This window comes from Limanda limanda, chromosome 11, assembly GCF_963576545.1.
Source record: "Limanda limanda chromosome 11, fLimLim1.1, whole genome shotgun sequence".
In the NCBI taxonomy this organism is placed as follows: Eukaryota; Metazoa; Chordata; class Actinopteri; order Pleuronectiformes; family Pleuronectidae; genus Limanda; species Limanda limanda.
The window spans coordinates 14284774-14302988 of NC_083646.1; the positions used below are offsets into that span (position 1 = coordinate 14284774).

An 18215-nucleotide genomic window follows, 5' to 3' on the forward strand; every position below is an offset into this window, starting at 1 on the left:
TGGTCAAATTGTTTGTTGGGGGGTGAATTGGTAAGTTGAAGAGGCTGCATTCACATTACCTCAAGATGAGCAATATTGAAGTCAAAAATGCCCAATCAGCAACTTACCTGCACAAATACAACAATGTCCCACAGTTCTTTGAGGACGACGGTCTCTTTTCTGCAGAGCTTGATGTCTCTGTACTCAGGAATGGTCACATCAAACAGATTTGTGGACTCCTGAAGTTCAGCTACTTCTTTCTCCATGCTTTGAATGGCTTTTTCCGACTAGGAAACAACATGTGACATCTGTTATCCATACTGAAGAATACTGTGTTATTTTAATGCTATAATCAAACGACGGCTGAAACCTTACTTTCTCCATACTGACGTAGGGATGCAGTGCATTGTAAGTGAAGGGCGCAGTTGCTCCGAACATCTCCCGGAATTTGGTTTGTTTCACCTGAAAAACGATGGTCTTAAAACTTCTTCTCGATGGCTTACACAATACAATCGTTTTAAAAGAGTGTATATATAATTTTCTCTGGAAAAAAGTGCTAAAGCAGTTTTTACCTCAAACGCCATGCATCGTCTCCGTAACACCATCACCTCTGTATTCTGCATGGGTGCCACTTCATGTCTCACTATTAAGGCCAGTTTTTTAGCTGCACACCATTTCTCAGGGAGTTCCTGAGGAGAGAATTGATTCAAGATATTCAAATTATTTGTCTCAGAATAAAGTGGCCCTCATTGTCATATTATTTCAGTTAGTATTGAATCAGTAGATCTCCTTACCTCCATCTGAGAGTAGACCTGGTCTGTTACGGTCACTCCGTATCGTTCCAGGAGGATTATTGTGTCTCTAAGAGGCTCAAACATCTTGTCAGTGGCTGTTTGTCTGTCTCTCACTGCCAGCAGGTGACTCATAAGTTCTGTCAAGTTGTGCTGGTCTCCTTTAGCTACAGGATGGTTCAGCCCTTCAACAGTGGCTCGGACAAACATCTGCAGCTCATCAAGACTGAGAAGGAAAGCATGTGTGAGAACGGCCGATGTAATAGATCAATCGGTATTTTATAATCATGCAGAATTTTACCTGTTTGTCACATAAGTCAGGAGGTGCTCTTTGAACAGCCAGCTCCACTTCATCGCAACGTTAAGGAGGCTGACTTTGAAAAACTTGATGTCCACCCTAAACCATCCGTTGAAAACACTGAAATCTTCCAGCTTGGAAATTTCAGTATAGAGATCCTCAAAATAGTCAATCTGTAAAATGAAGATCACAACCGTGATTACGATTTCAATCAATCTGTTATGCAAGGGAAAATGTGATTCATGACTTTTTAAAAAGCCTTTTTTTCTACCTGCTCTTTGAAGTTATCAATCGTAGGCGGACTCTCAGGGAGAACCCCTGCTCTGTGAGCCTCCAGCTCCTCAGCAGTGAGTGCACGTCCATACAGGAGAAACTGGCTGAGAAACTCAGCCCTGTCATCTTGCCACAGATGAGTGTAGCAGTCAAATTTTTCTTGGTAGTTTATGGCTTTCTTCAGAACGTTCTGCACTCGCTCCATTATTTCATGCCTCAGGTCCAACAGATCTAGCATGTCATCCATTACATCCTGTAAAAGTTATATTACATAACAAATAACATCTGGAGTGTGTACAATTTGAAAAGGAATACACTTAAATCATGGAAGTCAGAGAATACTTTTTAGAACTTGTTAAAATGATTAATATAAATAATTTCTACTATGCACCATCCCTGGGAGGTTGATAAAACATATGTTTACAAAATGTAGAAAGGGTTTTAATATCCCAAAATACCTGGTAGGACTCCGTGCTCAGGTGAGCAGCCACTCTGTTGATATTCACTGACGTCTTGAATATGTCTCCGACCAGTCCCTCTATCAGCTCATAGAGGCCGTCCCCTGCTTCTCGCTCCAGTGAGGGGAGGAAGACCAACCCTGAGCCACTCAGCATCAACTGAGACGCGAACAGAGGCGCCAGTTTTGGCCACGACTCCATGTTGTCCACAAAGAACTGAAGAGAGAGGCTGATGTAGCTGAAGAGCCCCTCCACCACCATCTCATCCACGTACTCCAGGTACGACTGCCACGCTTCTGAAGCAGGGTCAGCGCGGAAAAGAACCATGTTCTCCTGGGGAACATTATAATTTAATTTGTTATGATTTTCAGAAGAAGTAAAGCATATTAATGGATAAGATCAGAAGCTAGCATCGAAAACCCCAAACTGACTGTAACCAAAATATAAATACTGTATCTACTTTAAATTTAACCAGAGAGATAAAGGTTATTTAATTTGATAATTTCGGAAAATGTATCATTTTATCTTTTATTTTTTTTAAAGAAGAGTCCAGTAAAAGTGAATTTGATAATAAATTCAGTCATATGTACCTGCACAAGCTTGTGGATCCAATCTCCGTCCTTCTTCAAGCCGTTGAACTTCCTGTTGATGCGCTCTCCTCTGTCCTCCAACTGTATGAGTGAACCTCTCTTGTTGTCCTTCCTGTGAAACAGGACTTGTTTACTCCATCCTTTCATCAGTGACTGAATGGCTTCACAGTTCTCCTTTGCTCTGCTGACTCGACATACAAGGTCTTGGACCAGGTCTTTGGTGGTGCTGATGAAGCTCCCGCTGTCCAGATCCTGCCATGTCAGGTCAATCTCCGCTCTTGTCAACTGCAGGTCTACAGATTCCAGCTCAGCACGAACAAGAGGAAGTTCGACCTCTAGCACCGTCTGCTTGAGCTGGTTGTACCATTGTACCAACAGCTGCAGACTGCTCACATACTAGAAAAACATATTGTTTAACTCAAACATGTATACAGGTGAGTAAATGGGGCCATGATGTAATTTGCTTGTTTCTTACCTTTGTTAACATGTCACGCTTATCGAAAACAGTCGTTGCAGCTGCAGGGATTTGGATCTTACTGAGACTCTGAATATATTTCACATCTTTCAAGACTTCAGTCAGCTGAGGAGTGAAAAGAAACAGTGATTAACTCAATGTATAATCACTGCAGGGTGGTGGCCAAATGGTTTGTTTCAGCTAAAATAAATCATTAGAGAATAAAGCAAATAAAATAAAATCACTAACAAACTAGAATGGCACCCAGGAGAGTGCATACCTCCGCCACGGCTCAACAGTTCCCTTATGAAAACACATCATAATCTTCTACCACCAGATTTTTTTTTGAATCTGCACCAAATTGCAAACATTCATAAATTTAAGTACCTAAATATGCCAGATTTGTTCATAAAGTTTCACGTATTATTCCCTGGTTAACCTGGGACAACTAAAAAAATTAAGTTACAAAAATCAAATAAAACGATATTCCCAGTTTTAAGGGACTTGGAGCGCATGTCATCACTCTGGGAACCATAGTGAGGGAACCTAACTTTGAAAAGACTACATCAGTCAAACAGTAAAAATGTTATAATTATTCAGCATCAGAGATTATAACCACTGTGAGTGCTCTAAATAGTTTGCAGGGACATTGGATCAGTTACCTTTGGATTGAAGTTGACTGAGACCAGGCCAGATGAGGCATTTCTGGAGAGAAGAGGCTGGTTGAGGTTCATCAAGCAGGTCTGTTCCAAACCATCACACCAGTCAGAGTAAACGTCCTCCTCGTAATGGTCCAGGAGACGCAACATCTCCATGTACATGTTGTTCTCCTTCACCATCTCCACGCTCACCATCTCCACGCCTCCTGCAGGCCTGGAGATGCAGAATAACTGTGAGACAAGTGTCATTTTAAAGCCTGACACAATAATGATACTGTTGATACTTGTAATCATTCTGGCTGGCTCATGGCTCGTGATAATTAACTCAGAAGAACAAGTCAAATGTTTTACTAACATATCAAATAGCGATTTGATTTTTTCCCATGGTGTTTGAATACGTTCTCTGAGCATTCTTGCCCACTTCAAAGCATCAGATGTGTGAGCCATGTTCTTGGTCAGACCACTCTCCATCTGTAAAGGAAAAAAGGATAGAAAATGAATTAATTACATGTTCATGTGCCTTGAAGCTATATTGCTAACATCCAAGTTTAACATAGCCTACCTGATCGATCTTGGATTTAAACAGGCTTTTACATTTCTCCAGCTCTTCTCTGAAATATTGCTGCAGCGCAAGGAAGTTAGGGCTGAATATCTGTCTCACTTGTCTTCTCTCCAGGAAGGGTCCAATAACAGTTAGCAGCTTCAGGACAAAAGACAAAAAGATGTTGTTGTCCCACTTGGTAGCACTATCACTGGCCAGTCACACCAGTATCTATGTCATTGGTATCAGAGTGTTACACTTGCTTACTTTTGAGGCAGATTCCAGTCCTGAATAATCCTTAAAAGCCAAATTCAGAAGGCTGGCAAGGTGGCATTCAAAGTCCACAGTCCACTCTTTGAAATCCTTGTACTCGTTTTCAAAACCCTTATGACAAATTCAAGAAATCAACCATATTGATAATTTAATGCATCATGAGTCTGAGCAGAATTTGCATAATCAACAGTGTGCAATAGCCCCCCCCAATTGTCATTAATGATATACATGCCATCGAGAGACTATTTCACCTGAGAGTTTAAGTCGAGTGGGCTGTTTTCACTGTGCTTCAACATTTGGCAGCGGTTACAGAAGTCTTTATACATCTGAGCCACTTGCTCACTGTAGAGTTTCGCCTGAGGTCCACCAAATTCCAGCTTTTCCATCCTCTGAAAGTCCAGCGTGATTTGAAACAAGCCCTTCAAAGACAACACTGCAATTGAAACAAAACCGCAGATACAGCCTCACTGTGACACGTGAATACAAAAACCTCATCCCCACCTCCAGTTGTAGCATACGATCAAGGAACTGCTTGAAACGTGCAAAAATCATGGCAGATGGGAAATCCCAGGGTGCATGTTTCACATGGTTGGCCAACCTCTCCCTCTGGGTCTGGTAACTGTCTCTGAAACACCTGAAGACTAATATTACTCTCTTTACCATCTGTAGGCTTTCCAATGGGTCCTCTCTGAGCAGCAGATCTGCTGAGAGGTATGTGGACGCCTACAGGGTGAAAACATATATCAATTTGAATTCGTTAACAGTCACAGCCCCTAACTGAAGTCAGAGTTATGGTGAATGCGTAATTTGATAAAAGGATTCTTACCAGTTCAATAAGTAGATTGCAAAGTTCCTGCAGTAACACCACAATGCGTTTCGGCCTTCGATAGGACTGGCAGTTGGTCCAGATAAGGAATAGAGTGTGAAACAGTACAGGAATGGATTTTTTCAACTGGGGAAATCCTTCCTTTTCCAGCTTAGAGAGATGTGCATGTAGTGGCTGTAGATAGATGTTAATGTCCTGCGCTTCTTGTAGTGCTTTTGAATCAGGAAAAAAAAGAAATCAAACCGACATAATCAGACTTAATGAGTTCTGGTAATCACATTATCCTGAGCATCAGACTTGTGACAAGCTGCAAACTACACTTTGACTTTGGGAAAGAGATCAGCTATTCTTACCATCAGAGACATTTCCAACTAGAATCTTGATTGCTGGATGATAGCTGCTGTCCATCATCTCTAACACCTTTGCCATCTTTTGAACAATGGGGCTCTGGAGCTACAAATAAAAGATCCAAACACTTTAACAAAGAGAAAAATGTCAGGGGATAAAAATAAATGACACAATAACTTTAGTGAAGATCATGAGGAAAAGAGAGATGATACCTGATGATAAATATTCTGTATATTGTTCTCCCTGGATGCCCAAAACTTCAGCTCTACACTGGGACCTGGTTTACTGCCAGTCTTAAGTAGATCTGATGAATCCTCCTTTAAAACCTTCTGGATTAGATTGCTCCAGTTGATGACCTGGGTTTCTAATGTGTGGGCCACTGCCCGGTCATAGTTGAGCCTGAGTGAGAAAATACACGTTTGGAGTGTTGGTTAATACTATTTGCATAAACTAAGATTACAGCATATTGAACAAAAGCAAAATATGTATTTATTTTCTTACATTTTGATGGAGCTGTTTGAATTTTCCATCCAGTCTGTTGCAGTTGGGAGAGGGAGGACAGTTCTCCCTGAGACCTGTCCTCGTAAGACTGATGTCGTACTGCACACGCTCTCCACATGTCGAATGATATCTTCAGACATCACATTTGGCCACTTCTGATGGTTGTTTTTGTTTGACAGCAGTGGGATGCATACCTTACAAAGAGAATGAATTCAAACCATGAACCATGAATTCGATACTGATACAAGCAACGGAAATACCTCTGATATTGCCCAAAAAATGCCAGGTGAGGCATAGAAAAGTATGCAGATCTATGTATCGATCTGATATCAATGTCTGTAAAGCATTGTTTCACCCAGATAAAATGGCAATTTTCAAAAATCACATCTTCTCTGTATGGTTTTGAGGGAAGCAAAGAAGAAGTGATTTCCTGTTCTAGCTCAATTATCTTCATTTGCCAATATTTCATGCTGGAAGATCCTGCAAGTAAAACACTGTATACAAAATGCAAAAATGCAAGGACGTTATTGTGGTGATTTCCTAGATTTATTTATTGGTGTTCTTTTTCAGTTATGAAAGCTCTGAGGCTTCTCTGTGTGTATTTGTTTTTCAGAGGGTTTTACCTGAGACAGGACATACAGTGATGGCTTCCATACAGGGTCAGTAGCATGCAGCTGGTAAAATGCTAACATTGTTGCTGTTCAATGCACCAGTATCGGATAGTTTATATCCGGTTAAGTGTTTTATCATTTTAAAGTGTTTTTAGGACAGCTGTAATATTCAACTCACTTTTATTCTGCAATATGATTCTGGGTTTTGCATGATATGTCCTTGTGTACTGTTTTCTGTTGTTTGTTGTACAGTGTTGTTCTGCAGCTGCTCTAGCACTTTGGCCCGAGACACATTTCCCCATAGGGACAATAAAGTGTATTTGATTTGATAGGTACTCGGTATTGGCTTATACGCAAACCCCATGTATGGGAATCGGTATAGGGAAGGGAAAATGGAATCGGAAACATCTCCACTTACTGCACACGCAGTAAAGCGTCTATATTACGAGGTAGGTGTGTGATGGAGGGTGTAATAGTCACCTGCTCGACGATGGTTGACAGCTGCAGAAGTGGTGATGGAGACAGGAGGCCGAACAGCAGCAGCTCCCTGTAGTTCTCACAGCTGACAGGCTCACATCTCTTCTTCAGGAAATAGATCTTCTTGTTCTGACCATCAGATGAGGCCTGCGTTTGAAATCACAGAACACACAGGAACATGTGACTCACAAATCAAATCAATACACATCTCCTCCATAACAAACCAACCAAGAATCACATGTAAGCTAGCTTGATCCATTAGGAGTCAGGGGAGTAAATTTGGAGCCATACCTCTTTAGAAGCAACCAGACCACCTGTTTTCGACGAGGAGAAAAATAAAACAGGCTCCTTTTCGAAGAAGTGTGTGAGCAGAGTTTGAAACTCCTCGTTGACAGCTGTCTTCGGCCATGTGTGGCGGTGCAGCCGCAGGAAGACACGAACTTTCTCCTCCACAAACTTCACCCTGACGTCTTCGAGGAAACTGGGCTCACTCTCTTCGTCGGACATGATTCCTGTGCGACCATGACACCGTCACTTCCTCCAGCAAGACGAGGGGCGAAGCGGGAGAAAGTCCAAAGTGGCAGCTCCGGATGTTTTGAACAGGGTTTAAAGTTAAACCTGTGTGTGTTTGTGTGTGTGTGTGTGTGTGTGTGTGTGTGTGTGTGTGTGTGTGTGTGTGTGTGTGTGTGTGTGTGTGTGTGTGTGTGTGTGTGTGTTTGTGTGTGCGTGTGTGTTGAGAGGACGAGCACGAGCTGGACCCTTACTGGGGCGGTTCTGCGTCCCGTTGCCAAGCAACAGCAGCGACCGTCAATCACTGCCAGCTGCTTCAATGGAAAGTAAGAAAACACTTTTCTAGGATTATTTTCACAGTTAAAATCATTAAGTTTGAACATAACGGCTCATTTACCTCGAGAAGGTATTACTATAACTACTATTCTACATTATTTTAGAGGACCAGGATGTCCAGAATGTGGATTATGGGACTTTGCTTGAAGTTAAATCATCAAAAAAACAAATATACACTTTCACAATGTAATCCCTGGTTGTTATCATTCCCTGTACCCTGTCCTGTTGTCTCTTTATTTGCTGTGTTCTGAAAGGCCTTTTACTTACGTTCTTATAACTCTATCAGAATAAGATATACTTCATATGTTCCTGGGGTAAACGTAGGTTTCATTACAGCCAAATATAGAAATTTAATAGCTTACAATATATAAAAAAGAAGAGGAATAAGAAGTATATACAATAATCCAGTATAAACAACAGAAGATAACACATGAATAAGGTGTAATCAGGTGGGCTCTTAGTCCTCTAAGTAATGTTTGGGATGTATTATAAACTTGAGTTGACTTTGGATAAGACTACATATGAGACTCACTGATGGAACTCAATTGAAGTAACAATAAAATAGTCAAAATAAAAACATGCATAGCCTAGACAACATGTTCACCTTTTAGTTTAAGGTAAAGCAAAGCGCCCACTATACTATGACTGTAATGTAATTTCAAGAACAGTGTACAATATAATTCTCACATTCCTGCTTTAAACAGGCACATATGCGTTGCCCCTATTGTTGCCCATATGTGTTGGAAACCATAGACTGTAGTAAAATGTGACTAGTTTGTCTGTTGTCTTAGCAGCAAAGCACCGTACCCAGCAACTGTCATTTACAAGGTACTTTACTGCACCTCATTTAAGAGCAGCCGAGGGGTCCGACTGCTCGATGTAAATAACAAGATTCTCCTTTTATTTTGGAGCAGCTTAGAAATGTAGCTAACTGACTGATATCCTGATATAACGGAGCAGATTCAACGCAAAGTTATTCCTTTTACATTTTATATTCTCCTAAAGCACTGATAGATAGATAGATATTTATACAAAATGCATTTCTTCCTGCAGCAATGATTTTTATCCTTTCCTATCTATCTATCTCCTTTTTATTTATTTATTTCACATCAAGAAACAGAGGACTTGAGAGCCAGACAGCCACCTGCACGCGTTTGCAGGTGGCTGTATGTTTTGGACCTCCTCACATGCAATGACAGGACCACCTACGGGGAAGAGAGTGCCTGCCTGTTGCTATGGTGTTAATAACAAGTTGGAAGCAATGCATTCAAGCAGCTAAGATGAAGATGGCTCCTGATGTAATCCACACGCTCATTTTACTCTGAAAATCAGTACAGGTGTTAACATGGTCGAGAACGTGCCAAAAAGTCCACCGCGGCCTCGAATGGGATGAGACAGCTATCATCACAATATGCACGGTATATAGTTATGAATATGCTTTTATCGTTTTCATCATAGTTTGGCCTCCTTGTCGATAACCCCAAAAAAAAGAAACAAATACATTTTTCTATTGGACTTCCTGTCAAAGTGCACGCCTGCCTCCGATCCACCAGCTGCAACAGCACAAAGCGTGGAAGACAGACTGCTCTAATTGTGCCCTACCAAGCAACCCCAAACTATTCCTGAGCAAACACTGCTGTTCAAACCTGGCACTATACCCGCCACCTCAACCATTTTACTGCCAAGGCTTGTTACACTGCTGAGCTGGCCCTCCTATCATCTCCATCCGCTGCTTGTTGTGCAATCTGCCACGACAACGAATGTGCTGCAGTCCGACTGTGAACATTCAAGTTCATTGATCACTTGCAGCCATTGTCATTGGTATTAAAACGGATATATCCTTAGATTAATCTGATAATACTCTATTACACATTAGAATAGTTAATGGTCTGTGCTCATATTGTATATGTCGCTCTTCCCTTGGCCTTCAGACATTTAGCTATACGCTGTACATTTGTAATATGTAGCAGCTCATCAATGACTGGCAGTGTCAACAGAGCTGTGTTGATTATGCCGTATTGATTCACAAACCGAATCACAAAACCACACTCCATCATGACGGCCCAGTCAGTCCAACAAGCGGCGGTGAGCGAGCAAATGTCTCATCTGAGACATGAAATCAGTTATATTTGTTTAATGATGTGCACTTTCTTGTCTGGAGTTGGTTGTCTCAGTTATAGTGGAACCACAACTGTGTATAAATATCAGTAATCACAGGTTGACTGATTGTTTTCCCCAAAAGTTCTTTAAAAAACAGACATAGGCTGTTATTTCTAATTATAAGAGATGTTTGATCAGTGGATTGATATGAAAGTTAATGACAGGAAATATCAGAGCATTGACTCAATGTAGGAGCAGACCAGCTAAAGGGAGGGAGGTGCAAACATTGTGTTTTTTTTCTTTTTTTCTTTTGTTGGTTGAATTATTTTCTTTTTATTAGTTCATAATGATACAAGTTTTGTCTTTCGGGTTCAGTGAGAAGCAACTGCTTGGCTCTGGTAGGGGTCCTAAAATATACTTAAGATGGGAGACACAATGCATGTGGTATTTAAGAATCATAAAGTTAGTCCATCTCTTGTTATGGCTGATGATTGTAAATCATCAGCCATAACAATGAAGCTATTTGTTTATCCTTGATTTATTCAGTTTCACTGTGAGTAATGTTTATGTAGCTGTATGAATGTACAGATGCAATAAAACCCTGTACATAAGGCAAATTGAAGTTCTATACTACATAATGTCATATTATAGTATTGTATAGTGTAATATTTTATAGTAGAGTATTGTATAGTGTAATATTTTATAGTATAGTATAGTATATAGTTGATGCCAACAGTCACTTAACTTCACTGTATTGTGCATATAACATCTGACCCCTGGATGTCAGAAGGTCTACCCTACAAGGACGCCCCTCTGCTGGGATCGGTTAAGCTTGGGTTATACTCTCAAAGTAGGTATTTTTTAATAATTTACTATTTAGTTTCCTGATGATGAAAATTCATAAAAAATGTACTTATTACAACAACAGCAAGCTGAGAGGGTCTTGGTGTATGAGAGTTTCTACTGTGGATCATGTGTCACCATCAGCGGCGGCCTGTAGAGGGCACTGGCTTGTCTCTTTTGGCAGGTCCTCATGAGGGCCGAGGTCTGGGGGACTTGGAGAAAGAGGACAGTTTGAGACAGATGGTCAAATCCAACATGTTTATTTTATGTAGATAGATAGATACAGTTAGATGATCTTTTTTTATTTTAATTCTTTATTATTATTATTTTCATTATTATTATCATGGGTGGGCCTGTTTGTGAGGACCATCTGGTTGAAAAAGGTCCTGGAATCAATTTGTAAGCCACATTTAAAAACACAGACATGTCAGGTGCAGCACGCTGGGTGCGTCTGTTGTTTGGTGGCCTCCCGGCCGTATAATAATTGATCCCATTGACTAAATAATAATATCTTGTCAGTCATTCCGTCACAAGTCATTGCTCCACCTGTCTCCGGAAATACAAAGACACGATAAACTAGTTTCCATGTGTTGGTGGCAAATAGTAGCCTGCATGTGGAGAATTTTTTTTATACTTTATACTGAATTAACGCCCCTGTAATGAAATGTAAAAAAAAAAAAAAAAAATCATTGGTCTGCTGTGAGCTCAACCTGAAGGTGAGATCTCATGTGGGCAGATCCCACACAAACAAAAAAATCCTACAAGATAGTACTAAAGCTCTTGGGGTGTTATGTAAGCACCAGAGTGAACAAATTTGTTAGCCCACACCCGAGGGCATCTGGTGATGGATATGTTGTCCTGTGGGACTGTGGAGGCCGCAGCACAACAGCCGGCCGCTTATCATGAAAGGCTTGTTTTAAGTGTTCCTCTGCAGGGAAACAAAGGCTTTAAGGGCACCCATTACCTTACAATTGTAGTACAATCCCCATTGTTTGGTTAGTTCACACACACACACACACAAACGTAGCCTACTGGAGCATATGGCATGAATTAGGCCTAGGTTTCAGCCTGCAATGAAAATAGCCAGATTAAAAATCCAAAACTCTGTGAGAAGTATTTTTGTTGTGTAAATGAATTAAATTCTGCAACATGAAAAGGCACATAACACTTTTTGCATCTAATGTGCATGCTCGTGTGGTGTGGAGGTGTGAGCGTGTTGTGAAGCAAGCCGGGCGCTTGTAGGTAGGACTCCCCTGAGGACGGCCGGGCCACTTGTGTCTCTGAGGGTCTGACTGGTTGATCCACTTAATCAGCATCCTGAGAGACTGGCACTGCCCCCACGGCCATAATGCCGGAGGTCACTGGTGGGCTCCTCAAGATGAAGTGAAGCCCCGCCAGACAATGCAGCTGTCAATCAGTCTTAACCTGAGCTGGGCCCTTTATTCCTCATATAGTGTACTTGTGTAATCTTTCACTCCATAAATGCAAATTAATCTCATCAATGTTTTGACTAACACAGGGCAAGGATACATAGAGAGTATTTTTTTGCATATGAAATACTTGGTTTTCTCACATTACAGTTTCCCTTCATGGGGACTGCATAATGCAGGGCAAATCATAGATGTCCTCCAAAGTTTATTCACACACACACACACACACTGAGATATGATTATACATTTTCATAGGTGACGAGCAAACACATCCTCTAAAATTATTTTTGTCACATATGATTTGAAGTAAATTGGGGAAATTCTGCTCGTCCCTGTGGGGAGATGAAGTGCTCCTATGGGGTGATGATCATAGCCACATGTTGCTGAAAAAATACATTTATCTCAAAACTAACAGGATAATGAAGACACTGGAGAACGCTTCCTGCAATTTGCAGTAGCTCTTCCGCTTCGTTTAGACCATAATTTGTACTTGTTTGGATGGCACATCCAGTCAGTGGTTTGGGGTTTGTAGCGGTAATGTCCCACGGGCTTCTGTCAGTCCGGCACCATTATAAATGACAGAGCTGAGTGAGCCTCCTTGGCTGTTTCTCAACACGCCGGCTTCCTTGGGGCCTTGTGGAGCATTTGCAGAGCGCGTGCCCTTTTGATTTCCTAATCCCAGCACGAGCTGGGGAATGCTGGCGCTCCGTGAGATATTCCACTCACAAGCTGTGATTTATGTTCTCGTGGTGCAAGGCTCAATGGTAAGAGATCACAGGTGTTGTGGAGCCTCGGTAAAAACTTTTAATATGCACACCTCGTGGTCTCTGGCAGGGTACGGCACAAGGATTACTGCCATTCAGTGGTGGGGGGGCGGGTCAATAAATGTTTAAAATTCATCCGAGGCCCTTACAGTTGAAGAGCTATTATACAAACATCCATGTATGTGTTTTTCCAGCAGAGGTACAGTATCAACGTGGATTTATATCACGATACAAACTGGGTGGTTTATTTTAATATCGTCACTTTAAATTCTAATTAAAAATAACTCATGAAAATCCCTATTCTTATACAAATTGATATACAAAATACAAAATAAAAGCCCTGCATACCGCACATGAAAATGTATTGGCACCACTTATATTGGCTGTTAATTAGGGCATTGTTGACTGGGTGGTTAATGCCCACTTTAAAGTGAAGAGGTCGACCTTTGCTCATGTCCCAATAAAAGTCTCAGCATAAAATGCAGAGAGCAAAGTGAATGCCCCTCGCTCACAGCTCGAGTGTTTGTTCTCTTTGCAGCCGCCACAAATTACTGGACGTCCACTTGATGTTTTTAATCGAGGCTTTGGGAGACGATGCCCTTATCATGCAAAGGGAACTGAAATGAAGGGTTTATTTTAAGTTACTGCTTCATAGATTTTGAGAAATGAAGAAGGGGAAAAGTGGATTACTCTACTGTCAGACTAATAATCATGTGAATGAAGGAAAATGACACTTTGCTTCATGCAGATGAGCAAAATTTCATTCATAAGTGTTTTAAGTTTTCGGGTTGTGTAAGGCAAAAAAAAAAACGTACTGCCAATCTCCTAAGGCACAAGCTGCTCTCATTTGTGACTGTAATCAGACATTTTTCTGAATAAGGTTTTAATGCCGACATGAGAACCAGCTGCAGTTTATCATTAAATGTGATGACACTAATTATGTCGTATCTTTGCGAATAGAAAATAAATGTTTCCATTCAGACTTTTATTTGTGTTCTTCCTGCTGTGCAGCGAGACACGTTTTGTCATGACATGTCACAGACAACTTCATGTGCAGTATAACAACCTTCTTGCATGATTTAATAACAGTGATCTGTGTTAATCACCCGGCCTCCCTCTTCCGCTTCTCCAACTTTGCCAGAGGGATTACTGTAAACTGCACCAACTCACCTATAACAGCAACTGTCTTGTCTTGTAATGGCTGCATTAGACCCCCCCCCCCAACCCCAGCCTCCGACTTGTTACCTAGGTGCAGCGGTCAGGAAGTGCTTTGAGTCGTGTATAGCTGTGTGAGAGAGTTTGCTGAAAGTGGTGTGACCTTTTCAACTCTGCTCTTTACAGTGAATCTCTGAAGCCAATGTGGTTTTGACTTCTATACTCTCATGATAGTTTTTATGTTTGTTAGATAATATTTCGATTGGAAAGGACTGGAGTGTTTTAGTGTTTCACCTACTGGTGTTATCAACTGAAATATATTATGTTATATTTGTATATTTATTAAAATGACTTACTTTTGCAATACAATTAAACAGACAGCCATGTTAAGGAACATTGTTTTTAATATTTTATATATTATGTTGGATCTATTTTTGCTTTGAAAATAATAGATATTTAGGGTTTAATTAATTAATAATTTGAATTTAAACGTATACATCATCCAGTGTCCACGTAGATTATTGGTTAATAAACACAAACGGAAACTGCGATTTTTTTCTTTTACTTTTATAAGCTTAAATATCAAATACACAACTTAAATATCCATTCATTTCATAGTTGTTTTAGTGTATTGACCTACTGTTTATACTCATATTGTCACATCCCCCAAATTTTTGTCGCACTGTCAGAATCTCACCTCTGAATTTGTGCCAAAGATGTACCTCCCCAAGGTTACATAGCAGATTCATTTAGTCCCCACTTTGCCACCCCCTTCTCCTTCTCCCTCTCCTCCTCCTCCTCCTTTTTCTTTCCCATGTCCATTAGACCTTGCAGACTAATCGAGCAGCACCAATTGCTCCCGTGGTGAGATCATTAAGTAAATTATTTTAAGATCAAACGGTCAGCAGCCACAATGAAGTCCTGTGTAATGGTAAAAGCCTCAGAAGCAGCCACCCACCCCTCTCTCAAATTAAAGCCCAGTGGGGAGAGCTCTGCACCTCTCAGGTGGATGCCCCCACCATTAGGCCTTTTAGCTGCAGGCTAAGGTAGGACCCACTAATTGGTCCTTTGAACAAAACTAACCCACTGACAGGATCTGACTTGTGTGCAGCTTAAGAGTGCAAAATTGTTCCAGGCCAAAGACTGCAGTTTCAAAACCCCTGTAATAGTCCACCTATAGAGAGGGTCCACTTTGCGACTCTCATGTGGCAGCAGACGTGTGGTCATATTTAGAGGGACTGAACAAGGTTTTTTTTTTTATATGACCATTCTAACAGGAACAGCTGTGGTTACATTTTCATTTCATTACATGTCCCAGGTCTGTTTTCTGTCTGACTTAAATTTGATAGATATTATGTAACTGTGCAACTAGCATGACAATGCTCTATTCAAGTATTATGATGGTGTGATAAATATTTTCTGTCCATTTTAGTTTAAAAAATCGACGTTACCATAAATTAAAAACATTTTAAAAAATGTAGGTTGAACAATAAACAATATTTCCAACTAGATTTCTTTACATACAGTTACAAATTTGAAATTAAGGAAAACAAAGTTCACATTGAATTTTAGTTTTATCACTTACCTTGCATGTTTTATATCATACTGTATTTGATTTTTGAGCATGTGAAGGCAAATATTCGTAGCTCTGCTCATTTGTGTCAAAAATCACAAATGAATTGTTTTTCAGGTAAACCTTATGCCGAACCTATTATGGATCGTCTATAAAGGGGAAAACAAAAACATGGACTCTGATCGGGAAATAAAAATGACTGGTTTGAAAGATCAGAAGCTACAGGAGTGTGTGTGAGTGTAGGTGCATATAGGTATGTGTGTATAATACACTGATTCAGTGCAAAAGCCATTAGACAGCGATTACTCACAAAGTGCTGTCCCTGGATGGATAGGTTGACAGCTTCCCTTTTAACAGGTCAAAGTTTCCCTCGCCTTAACATAATCAAGAGCATGTACTTTCTGTTCATACAGGAACAAATTCATATACATTACACAGATACTCATACAAACAGTGTTGGCCTCCACAAGTGACTTTGTTTCCTCTGATTATTCCACATATAAGAAGCTACAGACTTAAAGACATAATGCACAATGCGCAACAAAACATTTAAAAAAAACAAGCGGTGTCCCTCCAGTTGTTTATTCCTCTGAGCTGAGAAAGTGTTGAACTTACAGTAGCTCGTGGTGTGGAGACAGGAACCAATGCAGCAAAGTGACTGTGAGAGTGATTTATCCTGCGCTGGCATGGAGCGTCGGTGTCATCAATCACATGGTTTTAATTAGTGATGGCTCCCCTTTGTGGCTGAGAAATGTGCATGTAATTCAATTTGGGACTCGCTGCTGCCTCAAGAACCCCACACAGAGATTCGTCAATCCACTGTAAGATCATACACACTTGGAACGGCTGATATCGACAACGCTGACTGCACGTGCACTCGCGGAATTTTGTCTTGTGAAAATGATTATAACCATGATCTTGATGTATTCAATAGTACGAGTAAGTAAAGGTCAAAAATAGACTCAATAAATTGACAATAATCTATCAAATGAGCAAACACAAACATCTTATTTTGTTATATCGAATTGTGAGATATAGCAGTGCTAGATGTCCAATAATCAATAACACAGACAAACACGAACATCTTATTTTGATATTTTGAATGAATTGAGAAAAACAGTGGCACTCTTATTTCCAATAATCAATAAAACAATCAAAGACACACGTTTTATTTTGGTACAGTCAAGCAGTAGCAAATTTCTATTTAGTAGAATCACAGATAGAAAAGTGAAACAAAAAAATGAGCTTTAACCTCAAACGACCTCATATGATTTGACATTCTTCTGGCTCCCAAAGTGTGTGAACCTTTGTTCTAACCAAACATTATAAAGCTGGATGAGGTGCACTCACCAAACAAAATATGTATTTATTCTAAAAGGTCATCTCAGGGAAGATCATGAGACAAATATTTAATCAAAAGTCCATTAGAACTTTTACCACTGACGATAAGAGCAATAAGTGTCTTTCTCCAGTTGAATCTTACCAAATGAAAAAAAAAAACACTTGTTCATAATGAGGTGACACTTCAAAAGGGAGAGGTATCAATTATTCAGAAGTAGGTATTCTTTTTTTTTTTTTAATGAGAAAACAATATTCATTTGCTGCACAAAGTGAGAGAGGTCACTATTACTTTGTTTTCCCCCCTGAGGTCAATCATTGAAAAGGCAATACAGTGATGCAAGACAAAAAAACAGCTCCTTTTAGCTCCTGACACGCAGGAACCTCTTATCCTTCATTTAAATGTTGGTTTCTCCTTTATTTCCTCTTCAATGGGGAAACTTAACTGATACCGGCGGCAAAAGGCCCGAGCCTTAAATAAAAACAATGACAGCTCGGAGAGTTAAGGCGGCCATTGAGATGCTAAAACATCAATGGCAGTTATTTAGTTCTCTAAAGACACTTGAAAGTCTCTTATCTGACACATGGTAATGTCAGTCACTGCAGTGATGTTTATTTCCCAGCAGTCATCCACTTCACTGCTGAATGAGCGGCCGTGTTTGCATCTGAAATCTCACTCCTTATTCCCAATTTGACCTCTGACCTCACAACTGTCACAAACATTCAAACAAAAATATTGCTCTTACGGTTTGTTTTGTAATATCTCCTCATTGAAAAAACATGATTTTGGCTAAATTGAAAAGAGTTCAAAAATAAGCAGATAAACCATCTGAGTGAGCGGCTCAAAAAAACTGTTTGATAATAAGTAGTTCCATGTGACGCAAGTGTGTTGGAAAGTAATGTGGACTCCTTAAATAGCACTTCAAACCACATGGACCGTATAGCTGTTGCTACAGAGATAGAAACCTGCTGATCGTCACCTTTCACATGACAAACTCGATTTATCACCTGTTACACAACATTATAACTCATCATCATGCAGGAGAATAAAAACCTCCGCCAAGGCCCAACAGTCCATTGACATTCA

General features: G+C 40.3%; 1 protein-coding gene across 1 annotated transcript in view; it reads right to left on the bottom strand.

Moving 5' to 3' along the window:
• si:dkey-233k19.3 (dynein axonemal heavy chain 11) overlaps positions 1–7586 on the bottom strand; it is a 37421-nt gene extending 29835 nt beyond the window's left edge. Inside the window, exons 1-21 of the mRNA XM_061081094.1 lie at positions 7371–7586; positions 7083–7226; positions 5992–6185; positions 5703–5889; positions 5496–5595; positions 5143–5354; positions 4818–5039; positions 4568–4735; positions 4311–4427; positions 4065–4202; positions 3858–3973; positions 3506–3716; positions 2865–2969; positions 2390–2785; positions 1800–2132; positions 1340–1594; positions 1072–1241; positions 774–996; positions 552–668; positions 355–441; positions 108–266 (exon numbers count right to left, since the gene is read on the bottom strand). Coding sequence (XP_060937077.1) covers positions 108–266; positions 355–441; positions 552–668; positions 774–996; positions 1072–1241; positions 1340–1594; positions 1800–2132; positions 2390–2785; positions 2865–2969; positions 3506–3716; positions 3858–3973; positions 4065–4202; positions 4311–4427; positions 4568–4735; positions 4818–5039; positions 5143–5354; positions 5496–5595; positions 5703–5889; positions 5992–6185; positions 7083–7226; positions 7371–7586 — 3870 coding nt within the window. The remainder of the gene's footprint in view (positions 1–107; positions 267–354; positions 442–551; positions 669–773; positions 997–1071; positions 1242–1339; positions 1595–1799; positions 2133–2389; positions 2786–2864; positions 2970–3505; positions 3717–3857; positions 3974–4064; positions 4203–4310; positions 4428–4567; positions 4736–4817; positions 5040–5142; positions 5355–5495; positions 5596–5702; positions 5890–5991; positions 6186–7082; positions 7227–7370) is intronic.
• Between the last annotated feature and the right edge of the window lie 10629 nt (positions 7587–18215).